The sequence below is a fragment of the Telmatherina bonti genome, assembly GCF_933228915.1.
Source record: "Telmatherina bonti genome assembly, chromosome: 13".
NCBI classification, from domain to species: Eukaryota; Metazoa; Chordata; class Actinopteri; order Atheriniformes; family Telmatherinidae; genus Telmatherina; species Telmatherina bonti.
Genome location: NC_136611.1, coordinates 2,328,490 through 2,347,252, shown reverse-complemented (window position 1 = coordinate 2,347,252; position 18,763 = coordinate 2,328,490). Strand labels below are relative to the sequence as shown.

The window sequence follows — 18,763 nt, the reverse complement described above, 5'->3', positions numbered from 1 at the left end:
CATCAAAGTGTGTGGAATGTAAACATCTGCAAAGGACACGAAGCGCCTGCTGGCGGCATTGTAAACCGCACTCTGTGGGGGGGGGGTTACACCGAGACCTGTGATGATGATGATGTTCCTGGAGGGGGTGGGGGGAGGAAGGGTATATAAACGTTCTAGGCTGTTTGTTGGTTCACCTGGCCCCCCCGCTAGGGCCACCCGCCCACCCGCACCCCCCCGGCTTGTCTGAACTCCTTCCAGCAGTAAAACATTTGTAGCATCTCTCTGATCTGTTCATGGAGAGATTTCTTCTCCAACGCCATCACTTCAAGTTGAATCGCGACGCTCTGTCAGCGTCCATATTTACCGTCCCGTCGGTGCTCTCCATGGCCATGCAGGTCTGATCCGGCGTTGACACACCCCCGCCGCCGCTCGGCGTCTCCATGCGGCAGCAGCACAGCGGTAGCTCCTCAGCCAGGTCTCTGTCTGTCACGTCAGCATCACCTGCAGCACCTGAACATCAACATGGACCTCAGCGCCTCACCGACATGCTAACGTTCCTCCTCTGGACATCATGATGAGTCACCTGAAAGGGGGGGGGAGAGCAGCTCTTCCTGAGCTTTCAGGTCCAGGCAGTCCAAAGCCACCTCCGTGTATTCAACATGGCCGCCGCCTGCAGACTCCGCCCCCTCCACCAGCACCTCCTTCCTGGTGGACGGGAGTCCTCCATTGCTCGCAGACTTCCCATCTGCTGCAGTCGGATCGTTCTCCACACCAACTTCTGGCTTCTGTTCCTGTGGAAAAACATGTTGATCCACGTTATACAACTCTGCTAGCCGCCACTAGCAGTTAGCCACCACTCGCAGTTAGCCGCCACTAGCAGTTAGCCGCCACTAGCAGTTAGCCGCCACTAGCAGTTAGCCGCCACTAGCAGTTAGCCGATACTAGCAGTTAGCCGATACTAGCAGTTAGCTGCTACTAGCAGTTAGCCGCTACCAGCAGTTAGCCGAATGAATGAAATGAAAATGAACTGAAAAATGAAAAAAAAACTTAAAATCCTCGGGCTGCTTGATTATGGCAAAAATTATAATCACGATTATTTTGACTGAAATTGAGATCTCGATTATTGAACACGATTATCCTTTTATCTTTAAAGGGGTGCTATGATGGTATTTGGAGTTTTCTGAGCTTTCTACAGTGTTACAGTGTTGAATCCTCATCAGACATGTGAACGACACTGTTTTTTATCACCTAAACGCATGTTTGAGTTTGAATTCCATCACGCTCTCCGTTCGGTTTCCATAGCGACGAAAAATGCGTGGTTTTAGAGAGTTTTTTCTACTTCAAAATCCTTCTGACATCCCGGAGGATAAGGTTCGGTGATTGGTTACCTTCTACTGGTTAACAAGGGCATGTACAAATACATCAGGCGGGTGGAAAACGTGGGATAAAGTTATTTCCAACGATGGCTGGTGAGTTTACCAAAGAGAGACATCCTGCTGCATTCGTTGCTGTGGGTTGCTGTTTTCCACTTCGTTTTCAGGCTCTGATTCAGGTTCCAACATGTAGGGCTGGATGCTATGTGTTGACATTGTAGTTTTTTTTTATTTTTTTTTTTTATTGAGTTCATATGAGCCTAATCCTTCTGTTTATGAGATGTTACAATGACGGTGAAAGCAGGTGCGGTGCGCGCTCCCGATGTAGTGCAGTGGCGGGAGGCGGGGCTTAATGCGGAAGAGTCTCAATCCACTCGTTTTGCCCGCAGGCTGATCTGACAGCCTACGGAGAGGGTCGCTCTGAAGTAAATAAAGCCATTTGTGACAATAACTCCATCAATCCCAGCCCTTCTGGTCTCAGAAATAAAAATAAATTAGCCTGAAATGCACAGAATAGTTCCACTTTAACAACATGAATTTTTTTTTTAACATTAACTCGTGACTTTTAAAAAAATATCTTTAGGATTCCACATATTTTAGGAAACAAACAAAAAACATGAAGCTTTGTCTTGACAAAGTGCAAATACTGATGCAAACTAGATAGATAATTATAAGAATTAAACAATGCTGCGCGTCGTGGTGTTCTCGACTCTGCGTCGGGTATTATAACCGTCTAACACACGGTTACAAGTTGTTTAATCCGCCCATGGTCCCCCACAGTAAATATTTTATAACAAATTTGTATTTTTCTACAACATTTGCTGAAGTATAGGAACTATTTTACGTTGGCCTGGATATAGTTTTATACCAAACAACTGCTGTCAGGCTGCAGCGCATTTCTCTCATTCACCTGTAAAAGACAGTTGATCTGAACCAGCTGGTTAATACGTTGCTATGGTAACGCCCCGTAACGGAGGGATATTACAGTGTTTAACTCGCCGAACTATGTATAGGAAAATAATGCAGCCAGTTGTCACTGACAATTGTATAAACTATGTTTAGGTGAACTTCCACAACCTACTGCAGTTATTCTACATCGACCTGCAGCCGGAGCCGACTGAGACTGACCGCCTGGCTTGGCCACATTATACATGCTTCCCTTCGGAAATATCATCAGGCAGCATGGTATAAATTTTCATTGCTATGCGGATGACACTCAGATCTACCTTTCCATGAAGCCAGATGAAACCAGTAATCGGTTTCTTAGATTACAAAGATGTCTTATAGACATCAAAACCTGAAAAACCTGACTCCGAATTTTCTCCTTTTAAACTCAGACAAGACAGATGTTGTCATCTTTGGGCCTGAAAAACTTAGAACAAAATTATCCAGTTATGTAATTAATCTGGCAGTGTGAACTAACAAACAGAACCCTGGAACGGGAGCTAGAAAAAGGATTAAGCGAGTGGTTGGAGTTGATTCCTAGAGCCAAAGTGACAGAGTCCAAAGACCTTATCAGAAAACTGGGGAAACGGCGTGACAATCTGTGGGATAAATGAACCTGGCATGGCAGTTATAGCTTGGAAGGGTCTGATGATGGAAGACAAGCTGGGAAAAGAAAAAAGAGCAGAAGAGATACAACCAGAAAACAGAGCTGAACTAGACCAGGGCAGTGGGCATCGTGAGACCAGTGAGCTAGAAGCTGTCACTGATAATCAACCAGAACCCAACCAAACTAACCCCATCCCATTTCCCATGGCCAACAACTTTAAGCCCCAGATCAGTCTAGAGCGAGCACGCCTACCCATGTTTACTGGGAACATGAAAGCTTACTACCGCTGGAAAGCAGAGTGGGAGGATCTCCAACAGCTAGGAAACCCAAATGGTTTGGAGAATGTGAAAAAATTCCATCGCCTAAGTAGCCTGGATGAAAGGGTCAAAAAGGACCTTGTGCTGTCTAGTTGTGGATCTGCCAACAACGTGTTTAGGCTTCTGGACAACAAATATGGGAACAAACCAAAAATAGTGCTGCTGATCTGAAAAGAATTACAAGAACTCCCTCCCGTCAAGGGAAACCATCCCAGAAAGACAACTGAACTGATTCAGTCCGTGGAAAGGGCTCTGCATGACCTCCAAGCCCTAGGGGAAGAGGATGCTGTAAAAAAATCGAGTGGTGGTACAGTCGATTGAAAGTAAACTCCCTGAGGCTCTAAATGAAAAGTGGTTAACACACAGAAGCAACCCTGAAAGTGGGTTTTCGCCACGCAACCACTTTGACTGTCTATTGCAGTTCCTGAAAAGGCTTTCAAGTGCTTACTTTTTCACGGTGAAGGCGGAGACTGCACCCAGAAGTATCTGTGTTCAAAGGATGACTGTGTAAAACAAGGGTTCACAGATCACAACTACTTGCTCTGCCCAAAACCACAGATCAAAAAGAATGGAAAAAAATACAGAAAGCAGAGTAATGCAACTGTTGAAAGAAGGGGCCTTGGACTTAATGACAAACAAGAGGAGATTCTTGCCAAACTGTCTCCAGAGCTCAAGGCAGAGTTTAAAGAAGCCTTTTCAAACAAGATCTCAGCAACAGCGTGTAGAAACACTAGTTATAACCTGGAGCACCCAGTCATAATGATGCTACTGGAGGTAACAACAAATTTGGGCCATCTAGTCGGCACGCTGATTGACCTTGCTTCGGATACCAACTATATCTCCAATGAAGCTGCTGAGCATCTCAAACTGAAAGGCGAGAACATTAAGCTGATCATTCAAGGAGTTGGAGACATGGAGAGGACAGTTTTCACCAAAAGATATACTCTGAGACTACGAGTAAAAAACCCCAAAGGGGCCGTGGTGGAACATAAACTCCTCTGTTATGGCTTGGAGAACATTGCAAAGGTAAATCAGACAGTCACACCGCAGCAACTGCATAAATTCTTCCCAGACATAAAGCTCCAAGACTTAGTCCGCCCTGAGAAAATTGACTTGTTGATCAGTCACAGGGAAGGTCGCCTGGTCCCACAACCAATTAAGATGGTAGGAGATCTCGTCCTCTGGGATAGTCCCATGGGAAAAACTGTTGATGGAACTCATCCCGACCTTTTTGAAGTAATAGACCTAGAGTTGCACAAGTCTGAAACTCACTTTGCCTGGTCTATGAGAACAGTCTCAAGAACGTATAGAGAGATTCTTGACAACTCAGCAGGATCTAATGAAGCTCTGGTAGTAGGACAAGAAACAACTCCTCGAAGTACAGCAACTACTAACAAAGAAGTCTTGGAATGGTTCAAGTGGGATAGCATTGGCGCAGCATGCAATCTTCAGTGTGGTGGCTGCAAGTGTGGCAGGTGTCCTCCTGGAGGCAAGGAAATTACTCTAGGAGAGGAACGAGAGCTGGAAAAGATCAAGGAATGACTCACCTATGTTCATGCTGACAAGCATAGTAGCCTGCCTCATTGGAATGCAGCTTACCCTTGGAGAGGAGACCCTGCAACACTACCAGACAACAGACGAGCGGTGGAAGTAACTTTTCGGAACACAGAAAGGCGTCTTGAAAAAGAGCTTGAGTAAAAGGCTGCATACAAAGGGCAGATGCATGAAATGCTCTTAAGAGGAGCTGCTGTTAAATTAATAGAAAAGGAAATTGACAGATGGAAGGGGCCAAAGTGGTACAGTGGGGCTCCAAAGTTTGGGCACCCCTGGTAAAAATTTATTTTCATGTGCTAAAAAGATGCTAACAAAAGATAAGACATCTCCAAAAGGCATCAAATTACAGATGAGACATTCTCATAACATGTCAAAAGAAGTACGATTTCCATCATTTTGACTTTTAAAATAACAGAAAACAAAAAATGGCCTCTGCTAAAGTTTGGGCACCCTGCATAGTTAGTACCTTCTATTCCCCCGTTTGGCAAGTATGACAGCTTGTAAACACTTTTCATAGCCAGCCAATAGTCTTTCAAATCTTGTTTGAGGTATCTTCACCCATTCTTCCTTGCAAAAGTCTTCCAGATCTTTGAGATTTTGGGCCGTCTGTGACACACTGCTCTTTTAAGGTCTATCCATAGACTTTCAACTATGTTGAGGTCAGGAGATTGTGAAGGCCATGGCAAAACCTTCAGTTCATGCCTCTTGATGTAATCCACCCTGGATTTTGAGGTGTTTTTAGGATCACTATCCATTTGTAGACGCCATCCTCTCTTTAACTGCAGCTTTTTCACAGATGACATTAGGTTAGCATCCAAAATTTGCTCAAATCCCATTGAATCCATTTTTCCTTCTACTCGTGACATGTTCCCTGTGCCACTGGCTGCAATACAACCCCAAAGCATAATTGATCCACCCCCATGCTTAACAGTTGGATAGAGGTTCTTTTCATTAAATTCTGTGCCCTTTCTTCTCCAAATGTACCTGTGCTCATTCCGGCCAAAAAGTTCAATTTTAACCTCATCAATCCACAGAACTTGTTTCCAAAATGCATCAGGCTTGTCTATATGTTCCTTTGCAAACTTCAAATGCTGATTTTTGTAGTAAGGACATAAAAAACGGTTTCCTTCTGATGACTCTTCCACGAAGGCCATATTTGTACAAGTACCTCTTTATAGTGGAATGGTGTACCATAACTCCAGTATCAGCCAGATCTTCCTGGAGGGATTGTGCAGTCAAACTTGGGTATTGACTTGCTTTTCTTACAATCTTGCGAGCTGTTCTGTCTGATATTTTACTTGGTTTTCCAGATCTTGCTTTAACTTCCACTGTTCCCAATGACTGCCATTTCTTGATTACATTTGGAACAAAGGATATTAGCATCTGAAAACACTTTGCTATTTTCATACACCCTTCTCCTGCTTTGTGATCATCAACTATTTTCAGTTTTAGTGTTCTTTACAGCTGCTTAGAGGAACCCATGGTGCCGATTGTTGAGGCGAGGTCAGATGAGTCTGGGCATTTAAAACCTTTGAGATTGACATCACCTGGTCTTTCCAGACACTAACTGAAAACAATCCAGGACACTGTCAGGTCTCTGTTGTCAAATTGGGGGCGTACAAGGTACTAACTCTGCAGGGTGCCCAAACTTTTACAGATGCCATATTTTGTTCTGTTATTTTGAAGGTTTAAATGATGGAAATAGGATGTAACTTTTTTTTTAAAACATGTTATAAGAATGTCTAAACTGTACTTTGATGCCTTTTCAAGATTTTCCATCTTTTTAAAGCTCCTTATTTGCACATTAAAATAAATTTTTACCAGGGGTGCCCAAACTTTGGAGCCCCACTGTACATTAGTCATCTTGTCGCCCCAAATCCTCATTCTACCACCACCCCTGTGAGAATTGTGTGGAACAGCAGCCAAGAGTACATGGGAGTAAGTTTAAATGACTTGCTGTACAAGGGCCCAGACGTCTTAAATCAAATAAGAGGAGTTCTTCTTAGATTCAGATCTGGGTTGCATGCTGCCCTAGGCAATGTGAAAAAGATGTATAACTCTGTCTGGTTCAAGGACAGAGAAGTTCATCTCCATCGATTCCTCTGGAGAGATCACCCTGAGGATGAAATTGAGGTCTTTGCTGTTGTCAGGATCAACATCGGTGATAAACCCGCAGGATCTATCGCTCAAGTTGCAATGAGAGAGACAGTCAACTTGCCTCAGTTTGAGGCCTTGGTCGAGGAGCGTCGGGTTTTGGTCGAAGACAGTTATGTGGACGACATCCTGACGTCCCTCAATGACCTTGAAACCCTGGAAAAGATCACTGAAGGGGTAGAAAAGATCTTAGAAGCTGGAGGGTTTTCCCTTAAGCCATGGGTCTGGTCAGGTCAAAATGAGAGGTCTGATGCCGCAGCTGAAAGTAGTCCCAGTCTGCCACCTAGGCCTGTTCTCAAAACTCTTGTGTTACCCAATCAAATGCGGGATGAGGAAAGCAAGGCGCTGGGAGTTGGCTATGAACCAGAAACTGACAAACTTCATGTGTTGACGTCTATAAATTTCTTTAGAAAAAGAGGAAAAATGAGGACGGGACTTAATTTGCAGGAAGATCAAGTCAGAGACAATACTCCAGACCCATTGACTCGTCGGGTACTGCTAAGCCAGATCGCTGGACTCGATGACCCTATTGGTCTTGCCACACCTGCAAAGCAAAAAGGAGTGATGCTGGAAAGAAGCAACTATAAGCAATCCAAACAAAGACACCTGGGATGCCCCACTCTCTTCAAAACTCCAGGAGTCTTCAATAAGGCTCTTCAAAGAATATGTGAGACTCGGCCAAGATTCAAAAGAAGTCTCACACCACCAGGAGCTATAGGCCCACCATTGGGAGTCACATTCTCGGATGGGAGCGAAACATCCTATGGCACTATTCTATATCTCCGGTGGAAAACTCAAATTGGGATTGTTGTGAGGTTGGTTGAATCAAAAGCCAAGCTTACTTCATTTGACCAGAAAGGAGATGTAATCAAGGTGGAGCTCTGCGGTTCTGTCTTTGCCATCCGTCTGAAAAAATACTCAGAGCACTGTCGCATTAAGGTTGCACGCTGAATCCATTTTGTGGATAGTCAGACAATTTTGGGAGCAATCCACAAAGACAGTTATGGCTACTAGACCTTTTTTGCCAACCGCATCGGAGAGATCCAGAAGGCTGGGCCAGTGGAAGACTGGAGGTGGGTTGAGAGTACCCTGAATATCGCAGAAATCATTAAAAGAGGAGGAACCCCTGAAGAACTCAGTGAAGAGTCAGAGTGGCAACAAGGCCCAGAGTTCCTGAGGTTACCTGAATCTCAGTGGCCGACAAAGATGACTAATGAGGTAGTGACTCATGTTGCAAATGACATCAAGAGACTGCGAAGGAAGGTATTTTCAGCTGTAATCACTCGGCCTCAGATAAAAAACTTATCAAGCCCCAGAAAAACTGATGATGGTGCAAATGTAGAAGAGTCCGTTTTGCAACCACCACTAAAAGATCAAAGTTTGACTCTAGGAGGAACAACACCAATGAAAAAACTCTGGAGTGGAGCTCTAGTGCACTTTGTTGGTCCCAAAAGATTCAGCAGCTTGGTGAAGCTGTGTGGGACAGTTGCTTGGGTGCGAAGAGCCACTGAATCCTGGCTAAATGTTAAACACCATGCTCCAAAGTCACCAAAGTGGGAAGCAAGAGGCCCTAAACTGTCTGTGGAAGAAAGAACATCAGCCTTCCAAGACCTAGCCATTGCTGCCCAAGATGGAGCGAACTTTCAAGACGCAACACTGAACCGCCTAGTGGTGTTCAAAGACGCCAATACAGGCCTCGTACTTTGCGGTGGTAGAATTCAATCTTGGACTAGGGATGGAGCAGCTGTGCCGTTGGTCCCTTTCCAGTCATGGCTAGGAACTTTACTTGCCAAGGAAGCTCACGAAGCAAACCATGAAGGTGTTGCTGCAACACTTCTACGTACTAGAAAGAGGGCATGGGTGGTTCAAGGTCAGAGGATAGTTAAGAAGGTGGTAATTGAATGCATCACTTGCAAGATGCAGAAGTCTCGGCTGTGCCAGCAAGTGATGAGTAACCTTCCTCAGGAGCGTACCAGTAGAGCAAACCCTTTCGAGTATACCACTCTAGATCTCTTTGGCCCTTGTGAAGTCATGGACGCTGTCAAGAAAAGAACCAAAAAGAAGGTCTGGGGAGTCGCGTATTGTTGCATGGGTTCAAGGGCTGTTCATGCTGACCTTGTCGACGACCAGTCTTCTGAGAGTTTTCTTCAGGCCTATTCCCGATTTACTTCTCTAAGAGGACATCCTAGAAAGTTATGGTCAGATAGAGGTACTAACTTCTTGGGTGCCAGGCCTGCTTTCAGAGAACTATACAGGCACCTGAACTGTGTGCAAAAAACATCAGTTGAGGACATGGCAGCACGGAATGGTACAGAGTGGCAGTGGGACTTCCACCCTGCAGATGCACCTCACAGAAACGGAGCAGCAGAGGCAGCTGTAAAGCTCATTAAAAGAGAGCTTAAGAGAGCCAGAGCACAGGAGCAAGAGGACACTGTGGAGTATTTGACTCCCAATTCCATTATCCTGGGACGTACCGGACAGGGAGGAGACTTGCATGGGATCGATGTGGAAACTCACTCGTGGCGCAGACTGAGGGCTGTCCAGACTGGAATTGACAAGTTCTGGACAAAGTGGAGTGTGCTTGCAGGACCCAACTTGTTCATTCGCCACAAGTGGCACAGAACAGAAAGAAACCTCAGGGTTGGAGACGTGGTATGGATCGCTGACCAGAACGCCCTGAGAGGGCAGTTCCGGCTTGGCCGGCTTATTAAAACATATCCAGAAGGAGTTGTTCGAGACGGAGACATAAAGACCTGCATGGGACTACCTGCCCCTTCTGTATCCAAAGCCACAGTGAAGGACTTCAAACTGCCCACAACGATCGTCCTCCACAGAGATGTTCGGAGGTTAGTGGTGTTGATTCCAGTTGAGGACCAACATTGGCATCCAAGGACTGTGTAACTAGCATACTTAAGGTGGCCTCTTTGGATTATCAATCAGTTGGCCAAGTGGGAGGTGTTAAGATTGTTGGATGACGTAGTAACACAAACGATTAAACCAGATGAGTATGACTGTTTGAGATGAAAAGGTGCGCATGCGTCAGTTCCGTGGGTTAACGTTACTCTGGAGAGGACTTATTTCACAATATTTGTCAGAAGTACACGGCCCGTTGGTATGTAATAATTGCCAGTACAGTAAGAAAAGGGAAAAATGTTTACATATAAATATTTGTATATGTTATGTTGTTATTCTGCTGTGTCAGCTCCAGTTGGTAAAGTTTATTAGTCAGACATAAGTTGTATTTTGGGGACGGCTAATACCGAGGTGCTGCTAGTTCCTGTTAGTTCACTGTTAGTTGCAGTGAGAAACGGGTACCTTTGAGCAGTCGGCAGCAGCCGGTGATGTTTACGGTGTGGTAAACAGTGTTTGTTTCTTGTAAATTATTGCAGTCACGCATGTTGTTATCCAATTGTTTTTTCTGTGCATTGCGAATAAAACGTGCGTTACACGAGTGCACAGTTTACATGGGAGAGGTAGAGTGCTGCTTTGCGCATGTCCAGTGGGCGCTAAGAATTCTGGGAAATGTAGTCACTGATCGGTGAGGCTCAAAAAATCAATGTCCGAACATTATCCTTCTTGATTACGAAGAGTGTTAAAGTGATCTTAATTATTTTGGTTGCGGTGAGACGACTAGAGTCTGAAGTATCATGAAACAGAGAAAATAAAGAAGGGACCTACTTTCTTGTGTTGTTTAATCGTCTTCACCTTCTTTTTGGGGACCAAGTTGTACATTCCCATTTTCCTCCTCCTCTTCTTCACGGCTGGAAACACAAAGAGGTTGGTCAGGACGGGAAGACGGAGGTCAGGGCGGGAAGACGGAGGCCAGGACGGGACGACGGAGGACAGGACGGGAAGACGGAGGAGAAGACGGGAAGACGGAGGTCAGGGCGGGAAGACGGAGGCCAGGACGGGACGACGGAGGACAGGACGGGAAGACGGAGGAGAAGACGGGAAGACGGAGGTCAGGGCGGGAAGACGGAGGCCAGGACGGGACGACGGAGGTCAGGGCGGGAAGACGGAGGCCAGGACGGGACGACGGAGGACAGGATGGGAAGACAGAGGAGAAGACGGGAAGACGGAGGACAGGACGGGAAGACGGAGGACAGGATGGGAAGACAGAGGAGAAGACGGGAAGACGGAGGAGAAGACGGGAAGACGGAGGAGAAGACGGGAAGACAGAGGTCAGGACAGGAAGACGGAGGAGAAGACGGGAAGACAGAGGTCAGGACAGGAAGACGGAGGAGAAGACGGGAAGACAGAGGTCAGGACAGGAAGACGGAGGAGAAGACGGGAAGACGGAGGACAGGACGGGAAGACGGAGGACAGGACGGGAAGACAGGAGAAGACGGGAAGACGGAGGACAGGACGGGAAGACAGAGGAGAAGACGGGAAGACAGAGGTCAGGACGGGAAGACAGAGGTCAGGACGGGAAGACAGAGGACAGGACGGGAAGACGGAGGACAGGACGGGAAGATGGAGAAGAAGACGGGAAGACAGAGGACAGGACGGGAAGACAGAGGAGAAGACGGAAAGACAGAGGACAGGACGGGAAGGCAGAGGAGAAGACGGGAAGACAGAAGACAGGACGGGAAGACGGAGGAGAAGACGGGAAGACAGAGGACAGGACGGGAAGACGGAGGAGAAGACGGAAAGACAGAGGAGCAGACGGAAAGACGGAGGAGAAGACAGAAAGACAGAGGAGAAGACGGAAAGACGGAGGAGAAGACAGAAAGACAGAGGAGAAGACATGAAGACTGAGGACAGGACGGGAAGACGGAGGACAGGACGGGAAGATGGAGAAGAAGACGGGAAGACAGAGGACAGGACGGGAAGACGGAGGAGAAGACGGAAAGACAGAGGACAGGACGGGAAGGCAGAGGAGAAGACGGGAAGACAGAAGACAGGACGGGAAGACGGAGGAGAAGACGGAAAGACAGAGGACAGGACGGGAAGGCAGAGGAGAAGACGGGAAGACAGAAGACAGGACGGGAAGACGGAGGAGAAGACGGGAAGACAGAGGACAGGACGGGAAGGCAGAGGAGAAGACGGGAAGACAGAAGACAGGACGGGAAGACGGAGGAGAAGACGGGAAGACAGAGGACAGGACGGGAAGACGGAGGAGAAGACGGAAAGACAGAGGAGAAGACGGAAAGACGGAGGAGAAGACAGAAAGACAGAGGAGAAGACGGAAAGACGGAGGAGAAGACGGAAAGACAGAGGAGAAGACGGAAAGACGGAGGAGAAGACAGAAAGACAGAGGAGAAGACGGAAAGACGGAGGAGAAGACAGAAAGACAGAGGAGAAGACATGAAGACAGAGGACAGGACGGGAAGGCAGAGGAGAAGACGGGAAGACAGAAGACAGGACGGGAAGGCAGAGGAGAAGACGGGAAGACAGAAGACAGGACGGGAAGGCAGAGGAGAAGACGGGAAGACGGAAGACAGGACGGGAAGACGGAGGAGAAGACGGGAAGACAGAGGACAGGACGGGAAGACGGAAAGACAGAGGAGAAGACGGAAAGACAGAGGAGAAGACGGAAAGACAGAGGAGAAGACAGAAAGACAGAGGAGAAGACGGAAAGACGGAGGAGAAGACAGAAAGACGGAGGAGAAGACAGAAAGACGGAGGAGAAGACAGAAAGACAGAGGAGAAGACATGAAGACTGAGGACAGGACGGGAAGACTGAGGACAGGACGGGAAGACTGAGGACAGGACGGGAAGACGGAGGACAGGACGGGAAGATGGAGAAGAAGACGGGAAGACAGAGGACAGGAATGTGGTCTGAATGACACAAACCGGTCTGCGGTCTGCCAGAGGTGGAGGCCGGCTGGACGTTGTCTTCCTGCTTGCTGGACGTTGTCTCAGACGTTGATGCGTCCCTCTGGGAGGACTTTGGCGTCTTCTTGCCAGCAGACTTTGGAGGCTGAAAACATTGTTTCACCGTTATCTGATCCAACTTCATACGGAACGATTTATAACGTCAAGAGGTCACATTTCATCTCCACGAGAAGACAAACATCATGTCTCACATCTGAGGGAAATATGAATGAAGTAGCACATCTGTAAACAGCTGGAAGAAAAGCAACAGACAGCGGGAAATTAAAACTGTTAATTATCAACAGGCCAGTAAAATGACTGGATATGAGAGGGGAGGAGCCTATCAGGTGGAAACACGGACAGAAGTTCATCAAACTGAGACCAAGTGGACAAAAAGTTGTGGATAATGTTCCTCAGATACACCATCTACAGATTCAGATAATAAAAGGAATCTCTGTATGCTGGGGCTGGATGCTCCCTCTCCTCTTTAGTCTGCAGGACACGCCGTCCATGCTGTCCACAAACAATTCCACATCTTCATCCAGGTTTCCACTCAGAACATTTTAGATGAGCTTTGGTCCAGAGAAGACGGCGTGTTTCTGGATCCTCTTCACATATGATGGAGCTTTAACCTGCATGAACTGGGTTCACACTGGTTTCTGGAAGCTTCCTGAGTCCATGTACTGGTTTCCAGTAGAGAACCATGTTATAATGCAGAACATCACCAGCATCCAGCCTGGTCCCAGAATACAGAGATTCCTCCTAAATCTGTTAATTTTCTTATGATATTAGACTTTAGATGGTTGTAAAACTTTACATTGAAGAATCTTTTTCTCACATTTCTCCAAACTTTATTATTGTTGAACCTCCCTCCACCTTTTACGCCTGAGAGGCTCGACATCTCTAAAGTGCTCTTTAATATCCAGTCATGTTACTAAACTTCTGATAATTATCCTGATTAGCTGCAACTTCCTCCTCCAGATGTTTTTCTGTTTGTTTTCAGCGACCTGAGAAGACCTCTGGTATCCAGCCTGTCCTAGCATACAGAGATTCCTCCTCATTCTGTAGATATTATACTCTGTAGATTTTCCTTTCTAGTTGTCAGAATCTCCTCTGCAGCCTTTTGTTGCTCCTGTTCCAGATGTTTCCAGACGTGTTGCTGCCAGCGCCGCCTGTCAGGCCCCGGGGCTGAGAGGTTCTGTCGGCTCCGTCCCGTCCTCCACATGATCCATGTCTCATTACAGAAAATAATCTCCAGGTTTACACCGAGGTAGGTCCGGGCCATTAACCGGATTTTAATCTCAGTACAATCTGGGTTTCCATCGATGATAAAACTAAAAGGGTGTGATTATTTTCCTCTCTACAGTTTCCTCTCCTGCTGTCTTCAGCTGCTAATCGAGCGTCTCTGGCGTTGCAGCGCTGTGCTGTAAACTCCTCCCACAGCCGCTTTGCTTTCATTCAGACACTGTTGCCAACTTGGAGACTTTCTCGCTAAATCTGGAGACTTTTTTTGTTAAAAGCGACAAATCTAGCAGCTTTTACTGGAGTTATTAGAGACTTTTCTGGTGTTGTGGCGACTGACTTGAAGGCACATATTGTTCTGCAGTTACTGTAAGGAAGGAGCAGCGGGAGCCTCTCCCGTCCTAAAGCACTCCCAGGCGGCCAGTCTCAGTCGGCTCCGGCTGCAGGTCAATGTAGAATAACATTACGGGGCGTTACCATAGCAACGCGTTAACCAGCTGGTTCAGATCAGCCGTCTTTTAACAGGTGAACGAGAGAAACGCGCTGCAGCCTGACAGCGGTTGTTTGGTATAAAACTATATCCAGGCCAACGTAAAATAGTTCCTATATAAGCGGTAAAAGCGGATTAAACAACTCGGAATCGTGCATTATACGGTTATAATGCACGACACGGAGTCTAGAACACCACGACGCGCAGCGTTGTTTATAAATACTGGATAATTGTGTTAAATTATCCAGATCTCAATTTCAGTCTAAATAATTGTGATTATAGTTTTTGTTATGATCGAGTAGCGCTACACCGAGGTTTTAGGTGTAATAACATAATAACATGGCTGTAATGAATGATATGAATACAGTAATGAATGAATAAATAACAGCAGCAACAGAAGACACGGAGGAGACGTGGAAACAAAGCGAGGAGACGCAGGGAACGGATTCTTCTCCCTCATGGGGAGATTTGTGGGATGAAGGAGGAAACTATGCTGGTTCATCCAGCATGTTGGAGCTTTCAGAGGAACTCAGGATGGATGTGGAGAGGAGTCCCACCTGCAGATGACAGATGTTGCAGCTGGGATGTCCAGATTTTCTGTCCATGTCCTAAACGTCGTGTCACTGGATGGTTACTGTTTGGTTTCCACCCACGCGGCTTCATCAACTGGAACCAAAAAGGTGTTTTTTTTCCAGTAACTGGATTTCTGCAGTTATTTTCCTTTTCTTCTCATGTCTTTATTCTGTCTTTTCCTTCATCCCATGTTCACATTTACCCATCATCATTAACTTTTTCATAAATTTGCTCCCAAACAGCCTTTATTTGTCAGATTTCTCTGCTGGGTCATGTTTTCTCTCTAAACTCGCCGTACTGCACGCCGCCTCACCGCGTCACGGCCAGGCGCTCCTTTAAACAGGAAGTCTGCACCTTTTAATCACTGAATCACCTGAAAACTGCGGTTTATCCCCACGGAAACTTCTAGACTTCCCACGCAGACTGGGAACATCTCAGCTCTCGCCGTGTGACGCCGGACGCCATGGTGCGTCCATGTCGGAGCTGGGCTTGGCGTTTGGAGTTTGCACACAGGGGGGGCGAGATCTGTCCTGGTGGTAGCGGTTCATTTGGACCAATCAGCTCTTACCGATGTGCATACGATGCTGACTGACAGCAGAACCTACCAGTTACATAACAATTAGACTTTTTAGGTGATTTTGTCCCCAAAACGATCGGCCCCTAAACTCTGTGGGCCCCTGGGCTTCAGCCGTGCATTCAGACACTGCATCAGATTCAGATTTTCCATCCGATGAGAAAACGTTTTGGTTTCATGACGTGACACGATGCTGATCTCCTGGAGATGAAATGTGACCTGATCTGTCCGACGGCGTCTCATCAGCTGATCCAGTCAAACGATGATGGATCACGTTTAGAACTTTGTAAAAATGACCTGAATAACGTCTGGAAACGTTTTACCTTGACGGAGGGCCTTGGTGCTGCTTCCTGTGCAGCGGCTGGACCTGGAGATGGCTTCCCGGAGCCTCCGGCGGCGGCGAGAGCGATTTCCCTCGCCCATGGCGTGGTCAGAATCAAGGCGCCGGGTGAGGCCGCTCCGGGTCGTTTTGCACGCAGAGATGCATCACTGCCAGCGATGGAGGAGTTGTGGAACGGCGTGAGGGTTAACCTGGGCCTGTGGCCGGTCTGCGGTCCTTGTCCTGCAGGACTGGAGGGTCTTCTGCCCGTAACAGGGTCCATGGCGACGAAGACGGCTGGAATGAGGACAACCTGTGTGACGAAAAGCGTCGCATCATTAGCAGATCCAGTTGTTCCGGATCAGACTAAGTGCTGGGAGACAAGCCGAACTTCTCCAGCTGCTTTCCGCCATCTGGGCTGGGCGGCGCCGCTCCTCCGAGGTCAGGTGATCTCAGGCGCCAAGCAGAACCTTTCAGGCTCTAGTTTCCTTCAGGAGACTTTATTATTTTTACTGATTCTTAACTTTTAGGAATGTTTTTATTCCCAACGTGTTTCCGTTCACACTGAGAATGATTGTAATGAGGAAACCTGCGGTGGAATTGATCAGTGGTCTCATCCTTCCTCCTGATACTGGACCAGAGAAAGGAAACGTTTATTTATCATCATCATCATCATCATCAGGTTCCAGCTGATTTCCATCCAGGTGTGTTGTGACTAGGGCCCGACCAATATATCGGCTGACCTATATAGCGGCAGATATTATCGATATGGGGGTCCAGGGTGATATCGGCTATCGGTAAAAAAATTGCCGATTTTTTATTGATATATTTTTGTCATGTTTGTTTCTGAGACAAGTTAAAAATGTAATTGTGCTACTTATCCAGCAGATGGCGCCCATGCTGGATAAGTAGCGGGGGCGGGGCCATCCTTTCTCGTGGCTGCCTACCGTGGAAGCCGAGACAGAGCAAACCGGACGGTGAAACAGATAGCTGCTGAGGCTCGTAAAGTCACGTCTGCTCACCAGTATTTCATATTTAGTCACTGGTAAGTTGAAATGTTAAACAAACACAGTGATGTTTTCCTTCTCACATTCTCTACAGACTGGTCATTGCGTGCCTCGTGGCCGCGCTGCAGCGAGGAAAGCCGTGCTCAGCGTTTAGCCTCGTGAACGTGTGTGAAAGTTGGTGGCTGCGTGCCATTTACACAACTTCTGAATACTTATATTATTAGTGGTGCAACGGATCATTATTGACCCGCGATCCGTTCAGATCAGTATCTACGGTTCGGCACACACGATTCGCGGACTGATATGAAGAAAGAAAAAAAAAGCTGCGTGCATAATCGTTCCACACCAGTGCAGCGTGGTCATGGCGAGCTGAGGAACTTGAAAACCCCGGTTCATGTGTGGGAACACTTTGGTTTCCCTGTCAGATACGATGAAGAAGGAAAGAGGTCAGCTGATAAAACGGTGACGGTGTGTCGGCACTGTGGAATAAGAAAACCGGATTTACAGTTTTTAAATCAGTGAATAATTCAGATAGTTCATGGTGTCTAACAGGTAGACGTGAGTTTAAGAATGAGCTGAGAATGTTGTGTTTTAGCTTTGAGTCATATTTTTTAATTTTTTTTCCTGGTGGATGGATTTATCGGCCATTTATCGGTCTTTATATCGGTATCGGTATAAAAAATCCATATCGGTTGGGCACTAGTTGTGACCATATATGGTCAATGAGGACATTCAGGATGACAGGATTTATCTGCTGATTGTTCTGATCTGTTGATGACTGATCAATACGAGGAGCGAGACCGTTATCTATTTAATCAATTTATCACAACTATATTATTATTATTTGTAAATAATTATTATTTGTAAATGATCAAACACAATGATTTTTCATGATAATAAAAATACAGAAACACAGCTGGAAATGGAGGTAAGATGTCAAGCCACACCTTTTGTCCTGTTTACATATTAATGAAACACGTGTCAGGGAACACGGATCTTTTTAAAATTGGTGACACTGAGGACAGGGTCAGTCGTAAGTCCTGTTCAACAGAGAGCCGTGACCTCCCTTTGCTCTTCATGTAGACCAGAATAGCGAACTCACACAGGTAAGCAGTGGGAAAAGTTGCTCAGTCGCCTAGTGGGAGATGTTTGGGTACTTTGATGCAGCAGCCAATCAAAACCGATCCAGTGGGAGCTCACTAAATTTGAGTTTCAGTGTGCAGTCCATACAGAGCTCTGCACACTCTTCTCTCTCTTTCATGATGAGCTTTTCTGTTAAAGGAGTCATCACCCGGAAAATGCACTTTTTCGAGTTAAAGCGTGCGTATTAGTGTTGGGCGGAAGTGGTAACATCCCTGGAAGCCTTTCTGAAGACGGTCGGGTTTTTCCGTCTGGACGCTTTATTCACAGCAAAACTGTTCGCAACGCTGAAATCTCGCAAACACATTTTTTTTAAAATTTGCATTAACCAGCCCCTTTTCCAGCCTAAATACACCTGCTGGACCTGCCTCAGTTGCTATTAGCAACAAGCTGTGTGAAGATGTGTGAGCAGCGATCATGTCCACTGCTCGATTGTCTGTTAGCAAAATCAACATCGGCAAGTTTTTTCTCTCCCTTCATCAGCGGACCAAACTACCAGGGACAGATGGATTACATTATTTTTTGCTGATAATGCACCTGCATCTCTGCCGGCTGCGGCCTGTTTGTGCCAAACATTTTGCTAACATTTGGGAAAATACCAGGTGAAGATGGCATCAACCCGGTTGGAAAGACGGGGAATTGCAGATGTAAGCGGCTCAGCATCAATGC

General features: G+C 46.6%; 1 protein-coding gene across 1 annotated transcript in view; it reads right to left on the bottom strand.

Annotated features, from left to right (window-relative positions):
- LOC306764759 (histone-lysine N-methyltransferase EHMT1-like) overlaps window positions 1–18,763 on the bottom strand; it is a 46,543-nt gene that overhangs the window by 20,488 nt on the left and 7,292 nt on the right. Inside the window, exons 2-6 of the mRNA XM_079251995.1 lie at window positions 15,952–16,260; window positions 12,729–12,855; window positions 10,638–10,693; window positions 566–773; window positions 347–492 (exon numbers count right to left, since the gene is read on the bottom strand). Coding sequence (XP_079108121.1) covers window positions 347–492; window positions 566–773; window positions 10,638–10,693; window positions 12,729–12,855; window positions 15,952–16,230 — 816 coding nt within the window. The 5' untranslated portion in view covers window positions 16,231–16,260. The remainder of the gene's footprint in view (window positions 1–346; window positions 493–565; window positions 774–10,637; window positions 10,694–12,728; window positions 12,856–15,951; window positions 16,261–18,763) is intronic.